Source organism: Lepidothrix coronata, unplaced genomic scaffold (assembly GCF_001604755.1).
Source record: "Lepidothrix coronata isolate B3197 unplaced genomic scaffold, Lepidothrix_coronata-1.0 Scaffold91, whole genome shotgun sequence".
NCBI classification, from domain to species: Eukaryota; Metazoa; Chordata; class Aves; order Passeriformes; family Pipridae; genus Lepidothrix; species Lepidothrix coronata.
Genome location: NW_016690271.1, coordinates 387,258 through 407,918, shown reverse-complemented (window position 1 = coordinate 407,918; position 20,661 = coordinate 387,258). Strand labels below are relative to the sequence as shown.

The 20,661-nt window shown below is 42.8% G+C and overlaps 1 protein-coding gene across 8 annotated transcripts in view; it reads right to left on the bottom strand.

Annotated features, from left to right (window-relative positions):
- SPECC1 (sperm antigen with calponin homology and coiled-coil domains 1) overlaps window positions 1–20,661 on the bottom strand; it is a 92,312-nt gene that overhangs the window by 34,424 nt on the left and 37,227 nt on the right. For all 8 annotated transcript variants that reach the window (XM_017821691.1, XM_017821698.1, XM_017821699.1 and 5 more), the window contains 2 exons: window positions 2,229–3,796; window positions 165–372 (listed from right to left, as the gene is read on the bottom strand). In XM_017821691.1, the coding sequence (XP_017677180.1) occupies window positions 165–372; window positions 2,229–3,796 (1,776 nt within the window). The remainder of the gene's footprint in view (window positions 1–164; window positions 373–2,228; window positions 3,797–20,661) is intronic.

Here is a 20,661-nt window from a genome sequence, read left to right as displayed (position 1 = left end):
ATATCTATAGCACTAACTGTTAAAATAGTACTTTTGTGCATGAACAGAAGGGAACAGCCAAAATTGGAATACTAGTAAAGGACATGCTTCCTCCTCCCTGTTGCAGCCATAACTGAGCCCCCCGAGTAAGTTAATTTAAATCCTTTTTTTTGAGCTCCACCTACTTTCTAAGTCACTGATGAGCTGGTTATTGTGAAGTTTTATAGCACGATGTTGTTCCACCTGGTCTTCCAACTCGAAAATGGTCTCCTTCAGGTTTTTTATATCTGCTTCATTCTCTGATGTTTTTTCCTGCAGCTTCTGGCTGGTTCTGCTCAGTTGCTCAGCCTGCCGGTCACACACCTCCTTCAGCTGACCATACTCATTCTCAGCCTGGAAGGGAGGAAACAAAGATGCAAGTCTGTCTTTATTCCTTAAGAGATATCACTCATTAGAGGCTTTACTGGGCATCTCATGGACTTCAGAACTGAACCCGTGTTCTAAGCATTGTGTACATGAAACAGCCTCAGGAAATGCAGATGAGCTATGAATGTCAGTTTTCTTCCCTGGTAATGAAGATGATAAAATGAGATGCTGCAAAGGAAATTAAATTTTCTATATGATGACCATAATTCCAAACCAGTCTCTGTACTTAATGAACAGAGAGAGGAATTATATTCCCGGAAAGTTCCACATCTATTTATGTATCACATTATGAAAGTGATATCACTGCCTTAGGGCCAAGATCATGATCAGTTCATCCACACCAACAGTTTGCTGCTTCTACCGTGTGCATTTTCAATGGACTGTGAAAACGTACACAGCAGAGCCAGCTACTGCAGATAAGTATATTTCTGGATATAGGACATCTGGAAATACTGAAGGGGGAATCTGCTGCACTTCACTTTGTTGGCTCAGGCCCACAGATCAATGCTTCCAGCTTTGGGGGGAGCTCTCTGAGTATGAAAAAGGTGCAGGCTGCCAATTCAGTGAGCAGCACTGGCACAGCCTGAGTGAAGGGCAGCCTTACAGAAGCCTGTGGTCTTGTCTGGGTGTCACAAGTAGCCAATGATTCAAAACAGCTTAATTCGAGGGAAAGGAAGAGTAAAAAGGAGGAAATCTGTGGTTTCCAAACCAAGCAATAAAAGTTTGGTCCAGAGTCTGAGCACTCAGCAGTTTTTCATTTATTCTTCATGAGCTGCAGCTCCAGAAAGCACTTGGGAGCTTCCTCTACTAACTCCATTTGCTGTGGTCACCTATTTAAGCTGAAAGGACATCTGGATTTTCTAAATCACTCACATCATGGAGGTGCTTTTTGGCAATGCTCTCTTCCTCTGCAGCCAATTTTATCATTCTTCTCATGATCCCTTCCCCATACAGGAAGGACTGCACACACTATCACTCTTTCTGCAGCAGTGGGACACAATCACTGGCCTGTGCTTTATTAACACTTGTTGTATGATGCCTCACATTGCAGCTCCCTTCTGAATATCCACAGAAAATGAGAACAATAACTGGGGTAAACTTGTTTGGAGCAAAGCTAAAAGTACTAAATGAGGTAGAGGAAAATTGTTCCAAAATCAATCTTTTTAAAATTTTTTTTGCCATTATTTTACCTATCCCAAAACAGAGTATTTCTCAGTTTTGTAAAAGTATTTTAGTTTTATGAAAATAATCTCATGTGGAGCTTGATGCTGCAACATTAGTCATACTGCTGTAACTACCAGCTCCTCTAAGCATTAACTCAGAAGTTAATTAACTCAGATCCTTGTGTTCTCATGATCAATGACATCCACAGTTCACTGCTAATTAATTATGATTAATTATTCAGAATTTAATATTCACTGCTAACTACTCATGCCCTTCTCTCCATCTAATTAGCAAGTGATTTACACTAACATTTGTTCACACAATATCAAAGTAATTTTTTATTGACCTGTTCTTTGCTCCAATTTTGATAAACACAACTCTACTTATTACAAGAGTCAATTCTGCAGAAGATATTAGGACAAAATAGTTTTGAATTTATAAATACAGCTACATTAACAGTTACTCCTGGGAAAATATGCACACAGCAGCAGCAACTGAGACAACACCATACGACCCCAGCTTCTATTCAAAACTAATTCATGTAATTTAAATCCTGGAAGTTTATAATCCATGGCTCGACAGCAACCTAAAGACCAATAATTACCTATTTATGGAAGGACAGAAACAATCTTTCTGTTTTACAGCTGTTACTGCTTTACCTTAGACAGCAGACCCTGCATGTGCTTTAGTTCACTGTTTGCCTTCAGCAGCTCTTGTTTAAGCTCAGTGCAAGAGGCTTCTAACTGAGCCTTTTCTGCGTGGGCCACTTTGAGCATCTCCTGCACCTCTGAGTCATCAGGGGCACAGCCCATCACGTTGATTTCTGCAGCCTTTTGTTTCTCATTCTCCAGCTGAGTTTTGAGAGAGCCATTCTCAATTTTCAGACCTTCCAAGGCAATTTTACAGTCCTCCAGACTTTTTGTCGCTGTGCTGTTGCTCTGCTGTTCCACCTCTAGAAGTTTAAGCAGCTTCTCGTTTTCTTCTCTCAGGCTTTTAATCACCTGCTGGGCATCCTGATGTTCCCTTTCCAGGCTTCGCAGGCTGCTGGTTAACTGCTGCTGAATGTTGAGCAGTTTCTCTCTTTCAAATTGTGCTTTTTCAAGAACTTCTGCACACTTCTGTTCCAGTTCGAGGACCTTTCCCTCCTGAGCTCTGCTTTCTTCATTCTTGGATCGCTCTTGGAGGAGAGTCATCAGCTTCTCGTTCTCCTGGCTCAGCTGTTCTGCTCTATCTCTGTGCTGACAGAAGGAAGTCTCCAGGAGAGCCTTCTCTTCCACTAACTTCTCATTTTCTGTTGTCAGCTCCTGCACCATTTGCTGTTGATCCGACAGCTCCTGCAAAGTGGCTTGTAATTCTTCTGCTGTGCTGTGGTGATTCTCCTCCATTTTTTGTATTCTCTCTGTAAGGGACGCAACAGAGAGGTCGCTAATATTGTTTGGAGAACTTCCTGCAGTGGAGCATTTGGAACCTTTGAAGTGGTTGCTGTTGGCAGATGTTGGCCTGGAAGGTACATCTGCTATGTGCTCAAAATCAGATGCATCAGGGGACAGGGAAGCTTTAGTTACATCACTGCTGGAAGAACCAGAGTTGCGCAGGGCACCCCCGTTCACGTGCTGCCTGCGCTCCTCCACTTCACCTCTCGATGCATTTTTGGATGGGCTTCCAAAACTGGACTCCTGGGTAGTTGGGGTTGGGAGGCTGCTGTCACCTCCACTGCTTGTTGTTGTGTCTGACAGAGGGGAGTTCTCCAGATAAAGCAATTTCTCTTTTAACACACGGTTTTCTTCTCCCAGGCTAGCAAGCTCTTTTTGGAAAGTCCTGTTTTTCTCCTGAAGAGACCGTATCAATGGATCTATGTCAACAGGTGATACTGTTTCTAAATTTTGGCTGGAAGCACCCATTCCTTCAGCATTAAGGGACCCTTTCTCTTTGCATTTCTTCAACTCACAGCGAAGTTTGGTAATTTCAGAATCTTTTGTCTTTGCTTCTGCCAGGAGCTCTTTAACCTGAGATTCCAGAACAGCCTTGTCACCACTTTCATTCTCTTGCTTGGACTTGCTGGTGGGGCGCACGTGTTTGGTAGGAGTTGGTGCACCAGAAGAGGTGGGGCTGGGTTGTGTTTTCCTGGCATTGGCTTGACCACGCAGCACAGCTCTCTCCCTGGAGACAGAGGATGAGATTTCCCGGGGTGCTGGGATCCCTGTGCGCTTTGCAGCCGAAACTGTGCCTTCAAGAAGAAGAAGAGATGAAGCTAATTGAGCTGGTGCATAAAGAAAACAAGTCACACAACAACAATGCTAAAGCCCAGAGCAGTCTTGGAAAAAAACCACCTGAGTGGTTGAATAGGTTTAGTCATGACTGTGTGGATTCATGTTTCAAAAGCTCCTATTATTCTGCATTTCTTCTTTTCCTACCCCCTGCAAAGGAACACAGCCTGCTTAACTTTTTCCCAGTGTAATAATATAATACACAGATGCTGCAATACATGAACTACAATCCCCAACATAAGGATATTAATTACTTGGAAGTAAAGATTCTTTACAGTACTTTGTAAAATGCTTAATCTAATTCTACTGATTTCTGGGGAAAATGTCAGTTAATTTAAGAAAAGATAATGTATCTGGAAAAAAAAAGTATTTTTATCACACACAGAACTATTTGCATTTAGGCAGATCATAATATAAAAAAGGGCTGAAACATTTATGCTGACCACAGACTCAGTGAAATATAAAACTCTCTATGGCAATTCCAACACTAAGACAATTGTGATGCTGCAGCTTCTCTTCTGTCTCTTCACAGAGATATTTTCCATGTAATACATTCCCATCCTCTTACAGAGGAAGAGCAAAAGGAGGTTAGAGAGTTGACACTGTTCTGTTTAGTTGTTGGTTGGGGTTCTCTTTCCCACCAATCAACAGTGTGATTATAAGGGAAATAAAGTTTATGAGTTGCTGATCTTCATTTTTTAAAGCCCTCCTGAAATGTGTGATCATGGGCACTGAAGACACAGGAGCCATCCAAACCATGGAAGTTTTAACAAGCTGGTTAAAGAAAAGAAGCTGCTTCAAAGGGAAGGTATCATATGCCACTTCAAGTGGCAACTGTGAATTTAAGAAAATCCTGCTTTCAGTACCTTATTCAAAAGGCAAAGCCATAAAGCACAGGGCCATAAAGTTTGGGGATATGGTAGAATGAAGAGATATTGTCCAATGTAGCCACATAAACAGGATGCAAGGGAGAGTTCTGCAAACAGAAGGGGTCAGTGAGCCAGTGTTTGCAATAAAAACAAGTTCCAGAAGGACTCCTAGAATCAATTCCATCTCTCCTGATTTGGGAGGGTCTTTGCCTGGTGCATATGTGCACCACTCACAGAAAATCAAAGGGCATTAAGACCAGAGGGGAAGCAGCCTCCCTGCCTTACACAGCAACTTCATAACCCTCCCACAGCATTTTTCTCGCTGCAGCAATGCAGGGCACTGAGGGGTTAATATTAACACCACCCGGTTTGCTCAGCATCTCTTTTGAAGAATGCACTGGGTTTATAAAGCCCACACAAACAGGAGCCCCTCCTCCTCCCTCCCAAACACACACACTCTGCAGCAGCACAATAAACACCCGGAGACAAAGAGCAGCTGAAGAAAAGCCCCCTGAACCCAGCGCAGCGCTGGCAGGAGAGCACAGAGAGGCTCTGTCAGGGCAGGGGCACGATAAGGCCAGAGACAAAGGCTCCAGTGTTTAGGGGAAGAGATACAGGGACAGCCAGCGGCCCACACAGCTTCAGTTAGTCATCTACAGCTGGAGGGGACGGCTCAGCTCCGGGATGGGAGTTCTCCCACTGCAGCTCCAGTGGCTGCTGGGGCAACTCCAGATCTTGTCAGAGCTGGAGGCCCCTCCGGCTCACCACTCATCACATTCCCAAACCCCACTGCCAGGATCTGGCACCCGTAAACCGTATTCCAGCCGAGCTCAGCACACGAGCAAAGCTCGTGCTGTCGGTGCAGCAAATGCTGTGAGATGAAGGACAAGAGGAAAATTGAAAGGACCCTGATGCGACTGTCACTTCCAGTGGAGAAATCCCAGCTCAGCACAGCTCCTTCCCGCTGAGAGGCTCAGGGGAACCCCAGGTGTCAGTGCATCTGAGTGCACCCTGACCACAGACTAGGATGAGGGTCCAGTGTAGAGCACCAGTACTCACACAGGCTGTAGTCGTACTACAGATTTAATACATAAAATACACATTATAAATGGCCACAGATGGAGCCTAAGGGGTGATCTGAAGCATTCTGTACGTGTCCTGTACTTGTAGTCCATCTGAGAGGGTTTTCTACTGTTATAAAAAAAAATTCATGACAAAACGAGTGCTTCAAAGAATTCTTTTTTCAGTGCTCAAACCAGTGCAATAACATGACTCTCATCTGGCCAGCACATGACTGACTAGTATTATATAACAGTGGACAGTGCTGACTGGGCAGCATCCTATACATTAAAAGAAATAATGATGCTATTACACACTGGTGCAAATCTCATGGCACCGGGGAAACCACCTTTTCCTAACAGAAATGAAGCACTTCTGGTAGCCACACCAGCGTGCTTCTAATCATCACCAGATGACAACTGCAACATGATCCTGAACAATGGAAAACATATACACAGGGATAACAATTAATGATATTTAACTGGGATTATCTGTACTTCACCAGTTGGCCAACCAGTGCAGGCTCTGAGCTTACTCAACGTGTCTCATGTGTTTTGCAAGACTCCACGCTCTGCTGACTTGTTCTGCCATAAATCACAAAGCATTTGCTATCCATCAATAACCATTAACCAACCTGTTTTTTTCATGCCATAGAAGGGCTTAGGTATTTTCCTCACTCCACTCTCCATAAGTGCCATGTAATACTAAAAAGGATCCCGGAAAAGAAATAGTTCTAAATGAATATGTTGATCACAAAACACCAAATTAAGTATAAACACTACTTTAATGGCTATTTTATGGGCAACTCCCGCTCTGAACGACCTTGGAGTTGAGCAGCGTAGCAGTCACCAGTGAAGCTGCCAATCCCACAGCCCGGGGCATCCATATGCAGGAACTGCATTTAGGGCTGTGCCAGTCACCCTGGTGACCTGATTAACTCGGCCCCCACCCTGGTGATGGTCTGTGGGAGACCCCAGACAGACATGTGCCTACCAGGCTGCAGAGCTCAACACAGCCTTGATTTATGCTGCTGCCGCCTGAAGTGGCTGGAATCACACTGATCTTCACTTCCTGGAAAGTGCTGCTGGTTTTGAGCAGGGAAGAGAAAAACAAAGAGCCCTGCATCTTGATGGAGACATTCCAGAAAAAAAAAAAAAAACCAAACCATTGAATACCTTTCTGTTTGGTCAAAATGGTGCTTTGGCACCTCATTCCTATTCCTATGAGCAGGGTGCTCATCCACCCTGCCCAAGCTTTTAGCTTAACTCTATTCTTGCCATCTTTGAGCACAACCTCTGTCCCACCATTCCAGATATCCAAGCCCAGGCTACCTCCAGTCGTCAATGTATCTCTCATTCCCTTTGCACCACACCAAACCTCCTGTGCTCCCAGTCCCACGACCACTCTGCTAATGGGCTCGGCTTGTGCTCCCCCACTTCGGGAGTAATTTTGGGAATTACTCCTGAATTACTCCATTGAGAGTGATTGCCTGAAAAGCTCTTTTGTTCAGGCTGAGGTCACCTCATCACCACCTTCCTCACCTTGGCACCCAGGAAGAACTGCTCCATTTTCAGCATCAGCCAGACTACTCACATGTGAGGCATTACAGTGAAACACGTAAATACACGTATATACACGTATAATTTTCCAAGTGCTTTAAAATTAACAGCTATTTAACTCAAATCCTCTGAAACACATAATTAAGTTTAGGTTACAAGACAGGAAAGCAGAGAGAAATGAAATACCTCACCCAAGGTCACGGGAAGTCAGGATTAGGACTGGGAGCCCATGGCCACTTGCTGCCAGGGAGCACTCCCTGACTTTCCACCGGTGTCAAAAGCCAGAGTATTACTTTAATGAGATAAAAGTTGAGCCCTCCTGATGACCTTTCACCATGTTAATCCCATTTTCAGCACGCCTACAATGTTTTTCACAGAAGGAAGGATCGGGATTACTCTTCAGTTTTTCCACATTATGATCTATTTTTGTCCTGAGCTCTCAGCACCTCCCGCGTCAGCTCCCACAGGAACATCCGCAACCCGGAGAAACGGACTATGGAATGGAGAAAAACACTTCCCAATCCTCCAAGGTGAAACACCTGGGATTGTTGTTCAGAAGTGACACCCCTGCAGTGCAGCCAAAGTAATTACAGTGAGAGCAGGGTGAGGGAGAGCAGGAGACGAACGTTTCACCAGTCCCAGGGGGGACACGCGTGACACGGTGGAATGAAGATTCAATGTTTACCTGCCTTCACATTCCATGGACTCTGATAGCACATATCTGCAGTAAAACACTGGCTTTGACATTAATATAATTAGGAGTCAAGAAAATTAAATAGTTCAAGTACCTGCTTCTCCAGTCCCAGAGCAGAGGAATAATCTCAGTTGGAAGACTACGTTTGACTGCAGAAACACCTTTGCAAATGTTCTGATTTCTGCTTCCAATCTATTTTTTAGAACTGGGGTCAATATAAAATTATTTGCCTCTGGCCTTTGTGCCATTTGTGTCCCACAGCCTGCTCTTTTCTTAATCCTTCCCTCCATCAACATATTAATAACCCAAAGGTTAATGCCATGGCCTTCTGCTGTTCCACAGACAGAACTAACAGGGAATGTTCCATTTTAAACGTTCTTCCTCAGTTTTAATCCTGTCAACTCTTAAGCAATGAACAATAAAAACACATTTTGTTCTTACACATATTTAGAATTCCAGGTTCGTAATTCAGTGTTCCATAGCTTAAGCAGGTACTAAGCCTCCTGCATGTAGAGCCCATCTATGTAATTTAAGCACCGAGATCACCGAGTCACCTCAGAAAGCATTTCAGTCATGTAAGACTAAAGCATGGAGACAGATGCAGCTTTGCTGTGATGTTTTTCAACAATGGATACCTTATCTGAACTGCAAGGGCAGGATAACAAGAAATAAAAGAAAGCTATTCATAGGACTCTGCAATGTTCAAGTCATACATCTCAGAAAGGCAAACTGTTGCCTGCAGACAAGTTTGTCCTCTCGTGATGATCTGCTGCTCCAGGAGGGCTGTTACAGCTCTCTCATTCCCGATCCTGCACTTCCAACACATCAGCAAATTCACTGCCTTCTGTCTTTTGTCACCCTTAAATCCACCTTAGAAAAGGACAGTGAAACAAAAAAGATCACAACAAGAAATTATGGGCTAACAGCCTCCCTGCCAACAGGAGAGTGCAGTTCTTCCTTTATTCTGGAATTCTGTTTCCATGTGCCAAGATGTTTTAATAAATTTTGTCACCTGAACAGAACTTCCAAGGCTCAGACAGAAAAGTGGTTCCTGCAATACCCTGAGGAAAGGTCAGTATAAATCAAGTGGGCTGGAGGCATTTAGCAGCACAGCTCAGCAAAGGGAATACTCTGAACAGCCCACACTTGTACAGCAAATTAAAAGAATTATTAAACTGCCCCATACAATTTTACTGTGCTCTACCACCTGTGGTTTAGCTGAAACATGTTTTATCAGTTTATGGGTTTTCAGCTTATCCTCTGGCTGGGACTTTGGTAGACCCTGGATTCGGCACGACTGCACTTCCTCGGGCTTTGCCAAGATTTGCTGAGGATGCACAGGAGCACTGGTAACATCCAGCAACAGCCAGGCAAGGCAGGCACGTACTCCTGGGCTCAGTCTTGCCTGGGGAAGGTCCTGTTAATAGTTTTAGCCAACTCTGAGCTTCTTAGCAAAACAAACCTGGGTCACAGAAGCATCTTAATTCCACCAGGTTTATGACACTTGGTCTAGGACAGGGAAATACAGATGTCTGGTGCCATTTCAGATGACCTTTAGGTGTATTTGAAATACCTTCTCTGCACTGAAAAGATTTGACAGCAGCCGTGGGAGACCTGTCCTCTGCTCCAGAGACAGACAGAGCAACTGGGATGTCTGAAGACACCTAAAATGCCACTAGACATTGAACTGAACAGTCAGACTTTCACAACACATTTACAAGCTGATGTTACAAGGCAGGTAATAGCAGCTTCTTTGTGCCATATTCAAAATCACTCCGGTACCCAAGTACCTTTTAGGTGATTTTCAGCCACACAATGAACAACTTAACACACTGGATTAATATGGGCCTCCGTGACATCATTGATCTGAATTTAGGCACAGCCAAGTCACAAAAAATGGCCTTAGCTTGGGGTGACTCCCCGAGATAAAGAAGCACAGGCATGATGTGTTTTCTGACTTCTTTTGTCAACTCAGAGTAATGTTTTTAAGAACCTAATTAACTTGGTGCTTAAAATCCATTTTCCAAAGGCAGATAAGCCACTAAGAGCTCAAAGCTTAACTGAAAGCCCAGGGGACTGGGCAGATCATCTTCACCCTGCTCCAACATTGATCCTGAGATTGATACCAAGACTGATTAAGAGTGAGCTAGAAATGTCCTTTGGGAAACGATGACTGTACAGCAGAGAGGAAGGAGTGGTGTACACTTTACTCCTTCAAAGTACTTTTTCATTAAAAGCTTTCAGAGCACACATCTGCTTTATTGAAACGCCCTATTTTCCCCTGCCCCTTTTTTCCTTTGATTAAGCAAATGAAACAGTTAAAAAACAACTTCCCTGCTGACCAGAGATCTTCTGATATCCTAATTAACAGGAACCACACTGTTTTCATGGTGGCATGAAGAAAAAGCAAACCTGACTGCTGAGAAGGAGGGCAGATACAACAACCCTTACCTGTTGGTAAGGGCTGGGCTACTTCATACAAAACCTACACAGAGCCAAAATCCCCACACACATCCTGCTGTGCACATTAGTGCTCCTATCCTTAAACTTCCAGGCATGCCAACAGTAACTCGGTAACAAATAATGAACAGATGCAGATAACTAAATCAACTCATGAGGAAGATCCGAATCAGCTTCTTGGGGGCTGAACTGAGAGTGGGACTGGATGCAGAAGGCTGGATTTTCAGAGGTACAGGTGGCAAGAGACACAGATGAGCAACTACTGTGATTTTCAAAACTGCTTAAGCTGTTTAGAACTTCATATTTGAGAGTGAAATGTGTAAAACCTCTGCTCAAAGCTTAGGCAAAAGTCAGGATAAAGAATGAATCTGTTATACTGTGACAAGTTATTATGGCTTGATCTGCTTGATCCACAGAGGGAATGAGCTGAACAGTTTAGTTGTCAGCATTCTTCTGTGACCACAGCATTGGATACTCCTTTGGATAATCCTCAAAAACAGGAGAACACACCATTTTCTGTCTCTTTTAGAGCTGTCCTACAGAAAGCCAAGGCTCTCTGCTACCTGGTCTTTATGCAACAGCAAGCAAAGCAAACCAAGGCTTGGCCAGTCAGAGTTCTTCTGAATTAATTAGTCTGTTTGCAGAGTGTTAGTCATAGAGCCAACACCTTTACAGGTCAGCAACTCTTTGGGAAGGTTCACTTGTACTCCACCTAGCTTTAAGAAAAGACAAGGAGATGGCTGCAGAACAACAAATGTGGTTTTGATAATCTAGCACTAATTATATAGAAACATCTGCTCAAATAAGGCCTTTTACTCACTTAGTAAACACAGACTACAAGGAACTTTTTTCCTGAATCATTTTAATGGCCTGTTGGACTGTCTGGACTGCCTGACTACAGTGCCTGTGGAATAGGTACAATATGCACCAGAAGGAAAAACCTAAAAGGCTTAGTGCAAAGATTTTGATCTGTGTAATCATTGTGGAAAGTGTAAGGAAGCAACTCAGGTGCTAATACTTGACATGGAGTGAAAGAGACCAAAGAGAAATAAAATTATATTACAAAGTATTAGAGAACAACAAACACCTGTATTTGAAAAGCTGTACTACCAGAGGTTCCAAATAAAAAGCAGCAGTAAGCATATAGATCTGAGCAATTCCTAATGTAAGACTACAGAGACCACTGACATTTGATCTGAACACTTGGTAAAGGTTGGCTGATTCTTTGTTTTAATTAGAAGATAAAAAAATAGAGATCCGGGGTGCAAGAAGCACAAAATAAAAGGCACTGTTTTGGTAACTCAAAGACTAAGTTATGACATAACTACCTGTCATCAATTTAAATCTGCAGATGAACTACTGGTAGGAAATTCTTTTGAAGGGTGGCCACTAGAAAGGACTCTCCCATGGCAGGAATGCAACCCTATAAGAGAGACGACCTTATAGTTGAAGCATCTCCATTTAGTGCAGATTTTAGCACCTAAACAAGTACTCTTAGAATCCACAAAAGGCCCTAGCAAGTTAAGTAGTTGTTTTAGAAAAGAAGGTACCCAGGGAATCTCTGCTGCACAATTAAGGAGTTTCTTAAAGATTGCAAACATTTTATTTTCAGCTTTTCGGATTCACCCTGATCAATAACTTTGTCATCTTGTCCTTCTTATACATTTAACTCTTCCAAAAACATGTTAAAATGCGAATAGAAAAAGATCAGCTCTACTCAGTGTCTGGTGGTTCCAAGCTCTTAGCACAGCCACGAGAACAAGAACTGAATTTCAAGCTCACATTGTCCCAGCTCAGGGCTATTACAGTGGAAACAAGGTCGCATTCAGAAGGTAAATGAGATGAGATCTGATCAAAACCCTGTTCACAAAGTCTCACTGTGAATTTCAGCTGACTTTCTCTGCTCTTTATGGCCCTGTTCACATACAATTCCTCTCTGAATAACAGCAGCAGTAGTTAAAATCTCTTTACCCTGAGAGACTTGCCAGCGTCCATACAAAAGAGCTCCTCCGAGCATTTCTTATGCTGTTTACTTGAGTTTCCTGAAGGTTTGTTAAGTCTCAATTGAAAACTCAAGCCTGGATATGCCTGTCTTGAATAAAATTTTATACCCAGCACAAATGCAGTGGAGGCTGTACTGTGAGAGGGAAGTTTTGCTCAAAAGTCTAAGGCTCAAAGATGCATCTGCAAAGTCTGTTGGGGCAAGAACTGCCCTAGGCACGAGTCCCTCACTGGCATGGCCAGTCTTGGCTTCACAAACACAGGACTCTGCTCAACAGTCAAGAAGCATCCAAGGGGCTTCACTGTTCCATAAAACCCTGGCACCAAGAGTTCACCTCTGAAAAGAGGGATACAAAACCCCAAGGAATGACCACGTCTGCCAACACGGGTGCAGATGACGAGTGTCATGGCAATCCACCCCTGGCTGCTTCGGATTTCTGGAGTACCCAGCAACCTGGCATAACAAACACCGGGCCATCCAAAGCAAATGTTCAGAGAAACCCTATATCCTACACTTGCTGGAATGGTAAACTCAACACTACTTTTTTTGGAACTGTTAATGCCAGTGGGTCTGCCAAAACCTTTAGTCACCTACAAACTATACCCCTTGTCTAATCCCCACAAAAGAATGACTAAAACTTTCAGTGTGCAGCATTATCTCAAAATTAATCTGGTGAAAGTTACAGAAAAAGAGAATTTTCCCTTTTAAAAATAAATTATCCCTACTTGCTGCTTTAATCCAAATTTATGATTTCCACAGCCATCACAGTTCATTATTTAAAAAAAATATATAATTTTTATATTCCTTAAGAGGGTCTTGGCTCTATATACTTGTGACATTAGCACACCACAATTATTGGGATTTCTGTGTACTCTGATATTTCCTGATTTTGTTTGTTCTGGAACATTTCCTGCCCATGCACCTGTAAAAACCAGATGAGATCAGGTATAATCATCTCATACCTCCAGCAAAACGAGTTTTAAGCCAAACTCTATTCTGGTGGGTTTTTAGACAAAAGCCTGAGAAAAATATCCACAAATGTCAATCTTTCTGTGGACAGAGACAAAACCACTGGTGTTTCACAGAAATAAGGGATTTTCAGTTTGATCTGGTTACTGGTTTCAGTTTGATCTCCAAACTTACCAAGTTTGGAGCTTCCTTTCTTTTCCTATCTGCTAGTTCTGAGGCTTCTGCTGTCCAGAAGATGGTTATCTATCCTCTGCTTTGGGGGACATCCTTGGAGTTTACTAACACCTTCCCACAGAAGGTGCTGATCAGGAAAAGCAGTGGATTTGCTCTGAGATAAAGGCAGAAAACTAATGTGTCGACTCATAAGGCTGTACTAGATAAATGAGTACTAGCTAGAGTAAGAATCCCAGGATTTCCCTTGATTCTAGTTTGCAGACAAGCAGACAATTCTCTTCAGCTCAGAAAGCAGCTTCCCAGCTAATCTACCCAGAACTTCAGCACTCAGCCCTTACCGGGTTCACAGTGGTGACAGAACAGCTGTACTGCCATTTCTGGAAAATACAATTATAATAGATAGAATACCAATGTTGAGAGTTTCAAGAAGTACAGGAAATTAAAAAGCAAACAAACAAAAAGCCAACTCTAAATCTAACCATATAAACTCAGCTAACAATGGCCATCAGCGAGTAGATGTAGATGTGACAACCATTGTATCTGCCCTGTGGAGGAACACAACTAAATATGATCTGTGGCTGGAAGTTAATGAAGGACTTTCCTAAAATCTCCTGGTCCAAGAATCCAATTGGAAAGAAAAGTATGAAGAATCCTGCTCTTTCCAGACACATTATGTGCTGTGGATCAGATCACTCCTCTAACCATCAAAATCGATATGACACCTCTTTATGAGCATGAAGGATTACCAAAAAGCAATTTTACAGTGGGGAAATGCTTAATATCAACATTTTCACAACCAGAAAGCTAATTTATTCAACCTGTAACTTTGAGGGCACACTGTGGATTGAATCATGGAACTATAAAGATATCATGGCTATAAAGATATCTGCATGGGGCTTTATCCCCCTTTTGCTTTCTTTGTTCGAGGTGGGTCATGATTTAATTCACTTCAGCAAGTACCACAGAGGGAGCTGAGCCACCACAGAGGAACAGAGCAGCAGAAAATGCCTTTACACAGCACTGCTGTGGAGGGAATGTAGGAAGAATCCATGACCTGAGCCCTCCCGTGCAGGAATGCTGCCCCACACTCCCAAAAGGCCAGGGCTGACTGAGCCAAAGTAACTTCTTCCCTCACGAATTCTCAAACCCTACTAAACCAGTAAGAATGGGGAAAAGGGCTAAAAAATGGAAACGTGAAAGGAGGTTCTTAAAATCTAGAGGCCTTTTTTTTTTCCCCCCAAATTGTTTGCTTAATGCTTAACAACCAGTTTGCATTGCACTGGTGTTACAACTGACTTTTGTTTACTGAAACGTGATGGCCACATAATAAACCCAGTTTTATGGTCATTTCCAGCCTGCTTCTGTGAGGGGGTGGGGAGAGGACTGCAGTTTAATTTCCACAGCTCATCCAGAGCTTCAGCCCTGCCCAGCACAGCACCAAGGGAGCCGATCAGCGCTGTCCTGATACTGGGAACGGGGCTGAAATCATTAAAACTATCAACACAGGAGGAGACACATCAAGAAAAGAAATGAGACAGAAGGGGAGAGAAGAAAGCTCGTAACATAATGAGATGTTTATCTATAAAACATTGCCCACTTCAAAGCAGGAAGAGCTTCAACTCCTTGGTAAAAAAAAAAAAGCTTTTAATTAAAAGATCAGTCAAAGGTTTTCCACAGTCAAGCAGCCTCAAAGAAACTATGTGTGGAGGAGGCTGAGAGTAATTTCTAACATGATTAGTCCATTCTTCAAACTCAACAAGGTTTTATGAAAGCAGCATTTCTCAAGATCCGGAAGATAAAGGTTGCGGAAATATCCTCAGCCCCTCAAAGAGCACTGTCCCTTCCCTTCTGATGCCTCCATCCTCACCAGCTTTTGCTCTGGAAAAGCCTGGAGAAATACTGAGAGCTTTGTGCCTCCCCCCTTGGGGCAAGATAGATTGTAAGCCTAGGACAGAGGGATCAGCACACAGATACTCAGCTTGGGCTTAAGCAAAGTTACTGCCATGTACTTCAGCAGGTCTGGAAATATAACCTGAAATATTTCTATACATTGCTTTATCCAGCTGAAAGCACACTGTCTCGAGCACACAGCCTTCCATTAGACAAAGGTTTAAAAAACTCTGAAGATTTAAATGAATGGCACCACTTTCTGGAACACTCTTTCCATCCAAGGAATATTTGCAGACCGGGATGGACACAACGCCAGCACCTTGTCCCCTTCCAGCAGCAGAACACCAGTGTTAGGGTTGACATAACACGCTCTGGGGAACAAGACTTAGACCCACTTCTCCTTGGTCATCTAATTTTTTTATGCCTTTCTTTTTCTCTTCTGAAAAAAAAACCCAAACAACAGGATTCTGAGAATTCATCCTTAAACAGGCAAAATTCAGCGCTTTCTCTACAGGCTGCAATTTAGCAACTATTTTACATTATTTCAGGTAGACAACACCAGGGCTATTGCACTCTGGAGGAGCTTTCTCAGAGCAGAGAATACCAGTCCCTGGAATGACTTGTGTTCATGGAAACTCAGCCTCATCCCCACTTACCAGCTGGTAATTGTGACTAATGGACCTTATTGCTGAGCTGGTTCTGTTTTGCACAAGCACAGGGAATTACCTCTGGTTTATTCAGGAATCACATGCATTTCTGTCTACAAGAGTAAGTATTCAGTAATACTTTTGACAGTCTTTCTCTCCCCTGTCCTGCAGAGAACTCAGCTCCTGCCAACAAATTTATCATTATCCACACCCTTGTAGAAACAACCCCTATTAAAATGATATGAGGCATCATTATTTGATATTATAAGGATTTCCACATCTCCAGTATAAATCCTGCAATGGCAAAATGCAGAACTTTAGGGTGTGAAAAACAAAAGAATATCCTCCAGATGCAGGGAAGAAACCACCTTTGCATTCTGCCTTGTTCATACTAATTAAACCAGCTTTCTATCCTCAGTACAGGATGGGATTCCTCCAGTCAGTTGTATCATCCTGGTTTAGAAATGAGACAGACCATGGAAAGCAATCAAAACACATTTAACTCCCATTCATCAAATTATTCCGAATATTGGTCGCCAATCCATGGAAAAGAAAGGTTAAGGATAAACTACAGTTCAGTATGGGAAGAAAGACAAGTCAGCCAACATAAGTACAGTATGTCAAAGGACTAACTGCACCCTGTCCCTAAGGCCCTTTCCATATTTCATACATTAATAAAAATGACTTCATTGAAGTTGCTGGTGAAATTCTTCCTTGCTTGAGTAGCAATGATTTTAACACTTTGCACCAAAGCATCCATCAGGACAAGAATATGAGAGGCACATAAGTCTGCTCATGGGATATGGGCACATTTACTTAGTCCCTAAAAGCTTTCCTACGCAACTGAACCAATTCCAATCAAGATACAAAACCTACAGAGCTGGTAGTGAATGGAAAAAATATATGTCCCTGTTTCAGCCAACACATCCCCTACGTGTGCTCAGAACTGGACCCTGCAAACTCATGTTATCCTTGCACTTTCCCAAGGGTATATTTTTCCAGCGATGAATATCAAGTTTTCCAGTAAGAGCTTCACATTTAAATTTCGCTGTTGATAAAAACATGGAGCTTGTTCGTTCTGTGCTCCACAGCCTGATTAAAAGGGCAAAAAAGTGCAGCCCTGATGGAATTTATGGCCTGAGAGAACTGACTGATGATCACAGATCACACAAGGACAGAGTGCTCTGCCTCAGAACATGCAATCCATATCTATCGATGCTTGTGGAAAAACATTACTGCTCCATGAAATATAATGGATGGAACATTCCAAAAGAGATCTGTGAACACATGTCTACTTTGGATTGCACTAAGTAAAAAGCTGATGCATGGAAAATCTAATGGTGTCTATTATCAGAAATCCTCAGTCTTGTATCATCTTTAATCATTGTGTTCAAATTGCCTGGAGATACAGCATGGGAAGGTTTCAGGAAATAATGAAAATATCAAATATTTGTCAATCTTCTATTGTCAGTCTGTGAGAATCAGAGAAAAATCAAATTAAGTCCTACACAAGCAATGCAGTGCCAAGGAAATCAGAGAAGTACTCTGTTTTGGTTTTACAATTTTGTGTTGTTTTGAAAGCTACATTCCCTGTGGAAATCAGGAAATTTTACGAAGAGTAAATTAGCAAAATAGGGGAGGAATTGAAACGAGGAAAAAAAAAAATAAGAGAAATTACTTTGCTGAAATACTAGTAGCTCCAAAACACAGGACTGCTTCCAAATAAACTCCTCAGCACCTCCAGGGCTCTGGCAGGTTTCAGTGGGAAGACCGAGGGGTAACACTTGCTTAAATTTCTTTGGCCAGCTTTACAACTTTAAGATCTTGAGGAGCCAAATATTACCCAAACAAAAAGAAGCAAGCTTTCCTTTTCCTCCAAAGCCAGCATTATTCCCTCCTCCTTTCACCCTTTCTCCTCTTTCGAGTCATTTAATACTGTGTCAGAACCAACAAAATCACAACCATCCCCTGGCTGTTTCCTTGTCACTCTGCCACTGTCAAGCCAATTGTAGCATATTAACTAAACTAATGAAACAGTCAGCAAGAAAATTACTTTTAGATTTACTATCACGTTAAATCTACTATTGATAGATCCTAGAACTCCACCAGCACTGGGGCAAAAGCAGCATCTGCAGAGATCTAACCATAGGACAAGCTCCTCCTGACAGCTCATTCAGCAGGATTCCCAGCAGCTCCCTGCCCTCATCCAAGAATGGCTTTAATTTTCATCAGCAAAAAAATCTAACACAAAACAAAATGCATAAACCACATCCTGCTGCTTGCCATGCCCTGAAAGTTCTTCTGGTAAAAGCCCATGGAGAAAGCACTCCCACTCAGCACATCCTCCCAGCCAATGCTGAAAACTGTTGGGAAGACCCTTTAGTGTAGGAGAACTTACTGACGATCTCTTCCACTAATTTAGCATTCATTGGCCGTTCAACCTGGAATCAGGGGAACTCAGATTATCACTTCACTCTGCCTCAAACAGATAATTTCAGAGGCAGCAAGTTACTCATACTCATGACTAAATTCCTCTAAGAGGCCATTCCAAACTGTGACATAGTCTCTGGCTGTTCCCCTTTCCCTGGCCTGGGAGCAGAGGAGACGCTGCCACCGACATCTGTTTGTCGGTAACTCCTGAACCCATTTATCACTGTCAGCCCGGTCAAGCCACCTCACAAGACTAACCAACAGAGCTGGCCCTAACTGGCCTTGGAAGAGAAGCTTAAGTCAAGTAAAAATTACCCTCCAGGGGAAAATAAACTTCTTCAATACCAGTTTAATCAGCAGTGTGTTACTACTCTGAAAAATGAGAGCATTTGTAAACCCCCCCCATGCAAGAATGACTTGTGGGAGGGAGAGGTGACTAAGGAATTAAACTATCCACTGGAGAGCAAATTGTGGTTTGTTGGCTCCACTGGGAACAAAAGGTCTGTGGCTCAGTGCCCGAGCTCCAAGAGGACATGACTTGCTGTCGGTATTTCCATGAAAGCTGTTATGTGATTCATTAGCTTTGCTGGCCCCTCTCTCCTCCCTCCCTTCCCCCCACACCATCACATTAAACTCATCTGGTCTCTTGAGCTCTTGCTTGGCAGAAATGGTGTTCTGACACACAGCAGAGTTAAAATGAACGGCTCCCATGTTTAGGAGAAAGAAAGGGAGAGAAGCAGATGAGGGAGACTAAAGAGAGCACTCAGAAAAGATCTGACTACCCCAAAAACAAAAAACAGAAACCACAAGAAATAATACATTTCTATGATACCCTTTATCTTGAAAGTCTCCCATGTTTTAAAAACTATATATCCTACACTGAAGAATCCCCTCAAGCCCCTGGGCCGGGACAAAACAGACATAAGAAAGCAGATCAATACTGGTTCAGTGTATGCACTGACACTTGATATCCTCATCCAAGCCATGTAAGCATCTTTTACAAATAAACACAGTCCCAAAAAAAGTCTAACCCTTGGATAACCCCACCCGTCACCTTGTTCCAACTAGAGAAGTTAACATTTCCCATTCAACTGACTCTTTCAAGAAAGTTTTTGTGTGTGGAGTCATTTTTTTCCCACCTCTTCCCAAACATATTAATCATCACATCACCTGCAGATGTTTAGAGGATAAACAAACCCCACCATCACCGTGTCAACCAGTGTCAAAGAATGTTAGAGCTCCTGTTCAGAAATAACAGGAGGCCTCACTGTTTCCAAGGCAAACTATGTTTGAAAGGCTTTCTCCCAATAAACACAGTACTGGATAACACTGGATTCTTCCACACAACTCCCAGGAAATGTTCCAGCTATTCCACAGGTGCTCTGGCCTGTGTTTATATACCAATGGTTCCTTCAGCTTGGGGTAGCCAGTTTCAAAAGCACAAAACTACTCTACTGACAAACTGCAGCAACATTCACTGTTGTTTTACATCTCTTTCTGTACTACTTTATAGGCATTTTCATCCTAAAACCTCCACAGGCTTTAGAAAAATGAACATTCAGAGCACTCAGGTATAGCCAAGGAAAGCCAACCGCTTGCAAATAGCAGAGTTTTGGCAAACAAGTGATGCAAACCTGGGTCACACACACCACACAGGTTCCTACAAATGACTGTGAAAGCGGTTTAAAGTAAGTTTTAAATCAGAAGCCAGGAAAAGCCTATAGAACCTAACATTACTACAGGCAATGCTCTCAAATCCTTGTTAGACACTCATACACTCTTAGCAAGACGGAGATTAATTTGGGATTATATTGGGCTGTTACAGAGTCTTTAAAGTTTTCTGTTCAAAACAATCCCATCAAGCACCAGCAGTGGATTACTTTTCCCTGTCTTCTCCTCTCCACAGTCCCTTCCTCAGGTAGTCCTATTTTTTTCTGATTCCCTTGTATTAACATGTTAACTTCCATCTGCTCAGCTTGGGGGCAGTTGCTTCCCTCCTGTCCCTCGACAGCACCGACCAGCCCATCCAGAACTTACACTTAACAGGAAAACCTGTTAAAGTAAGTCTCATA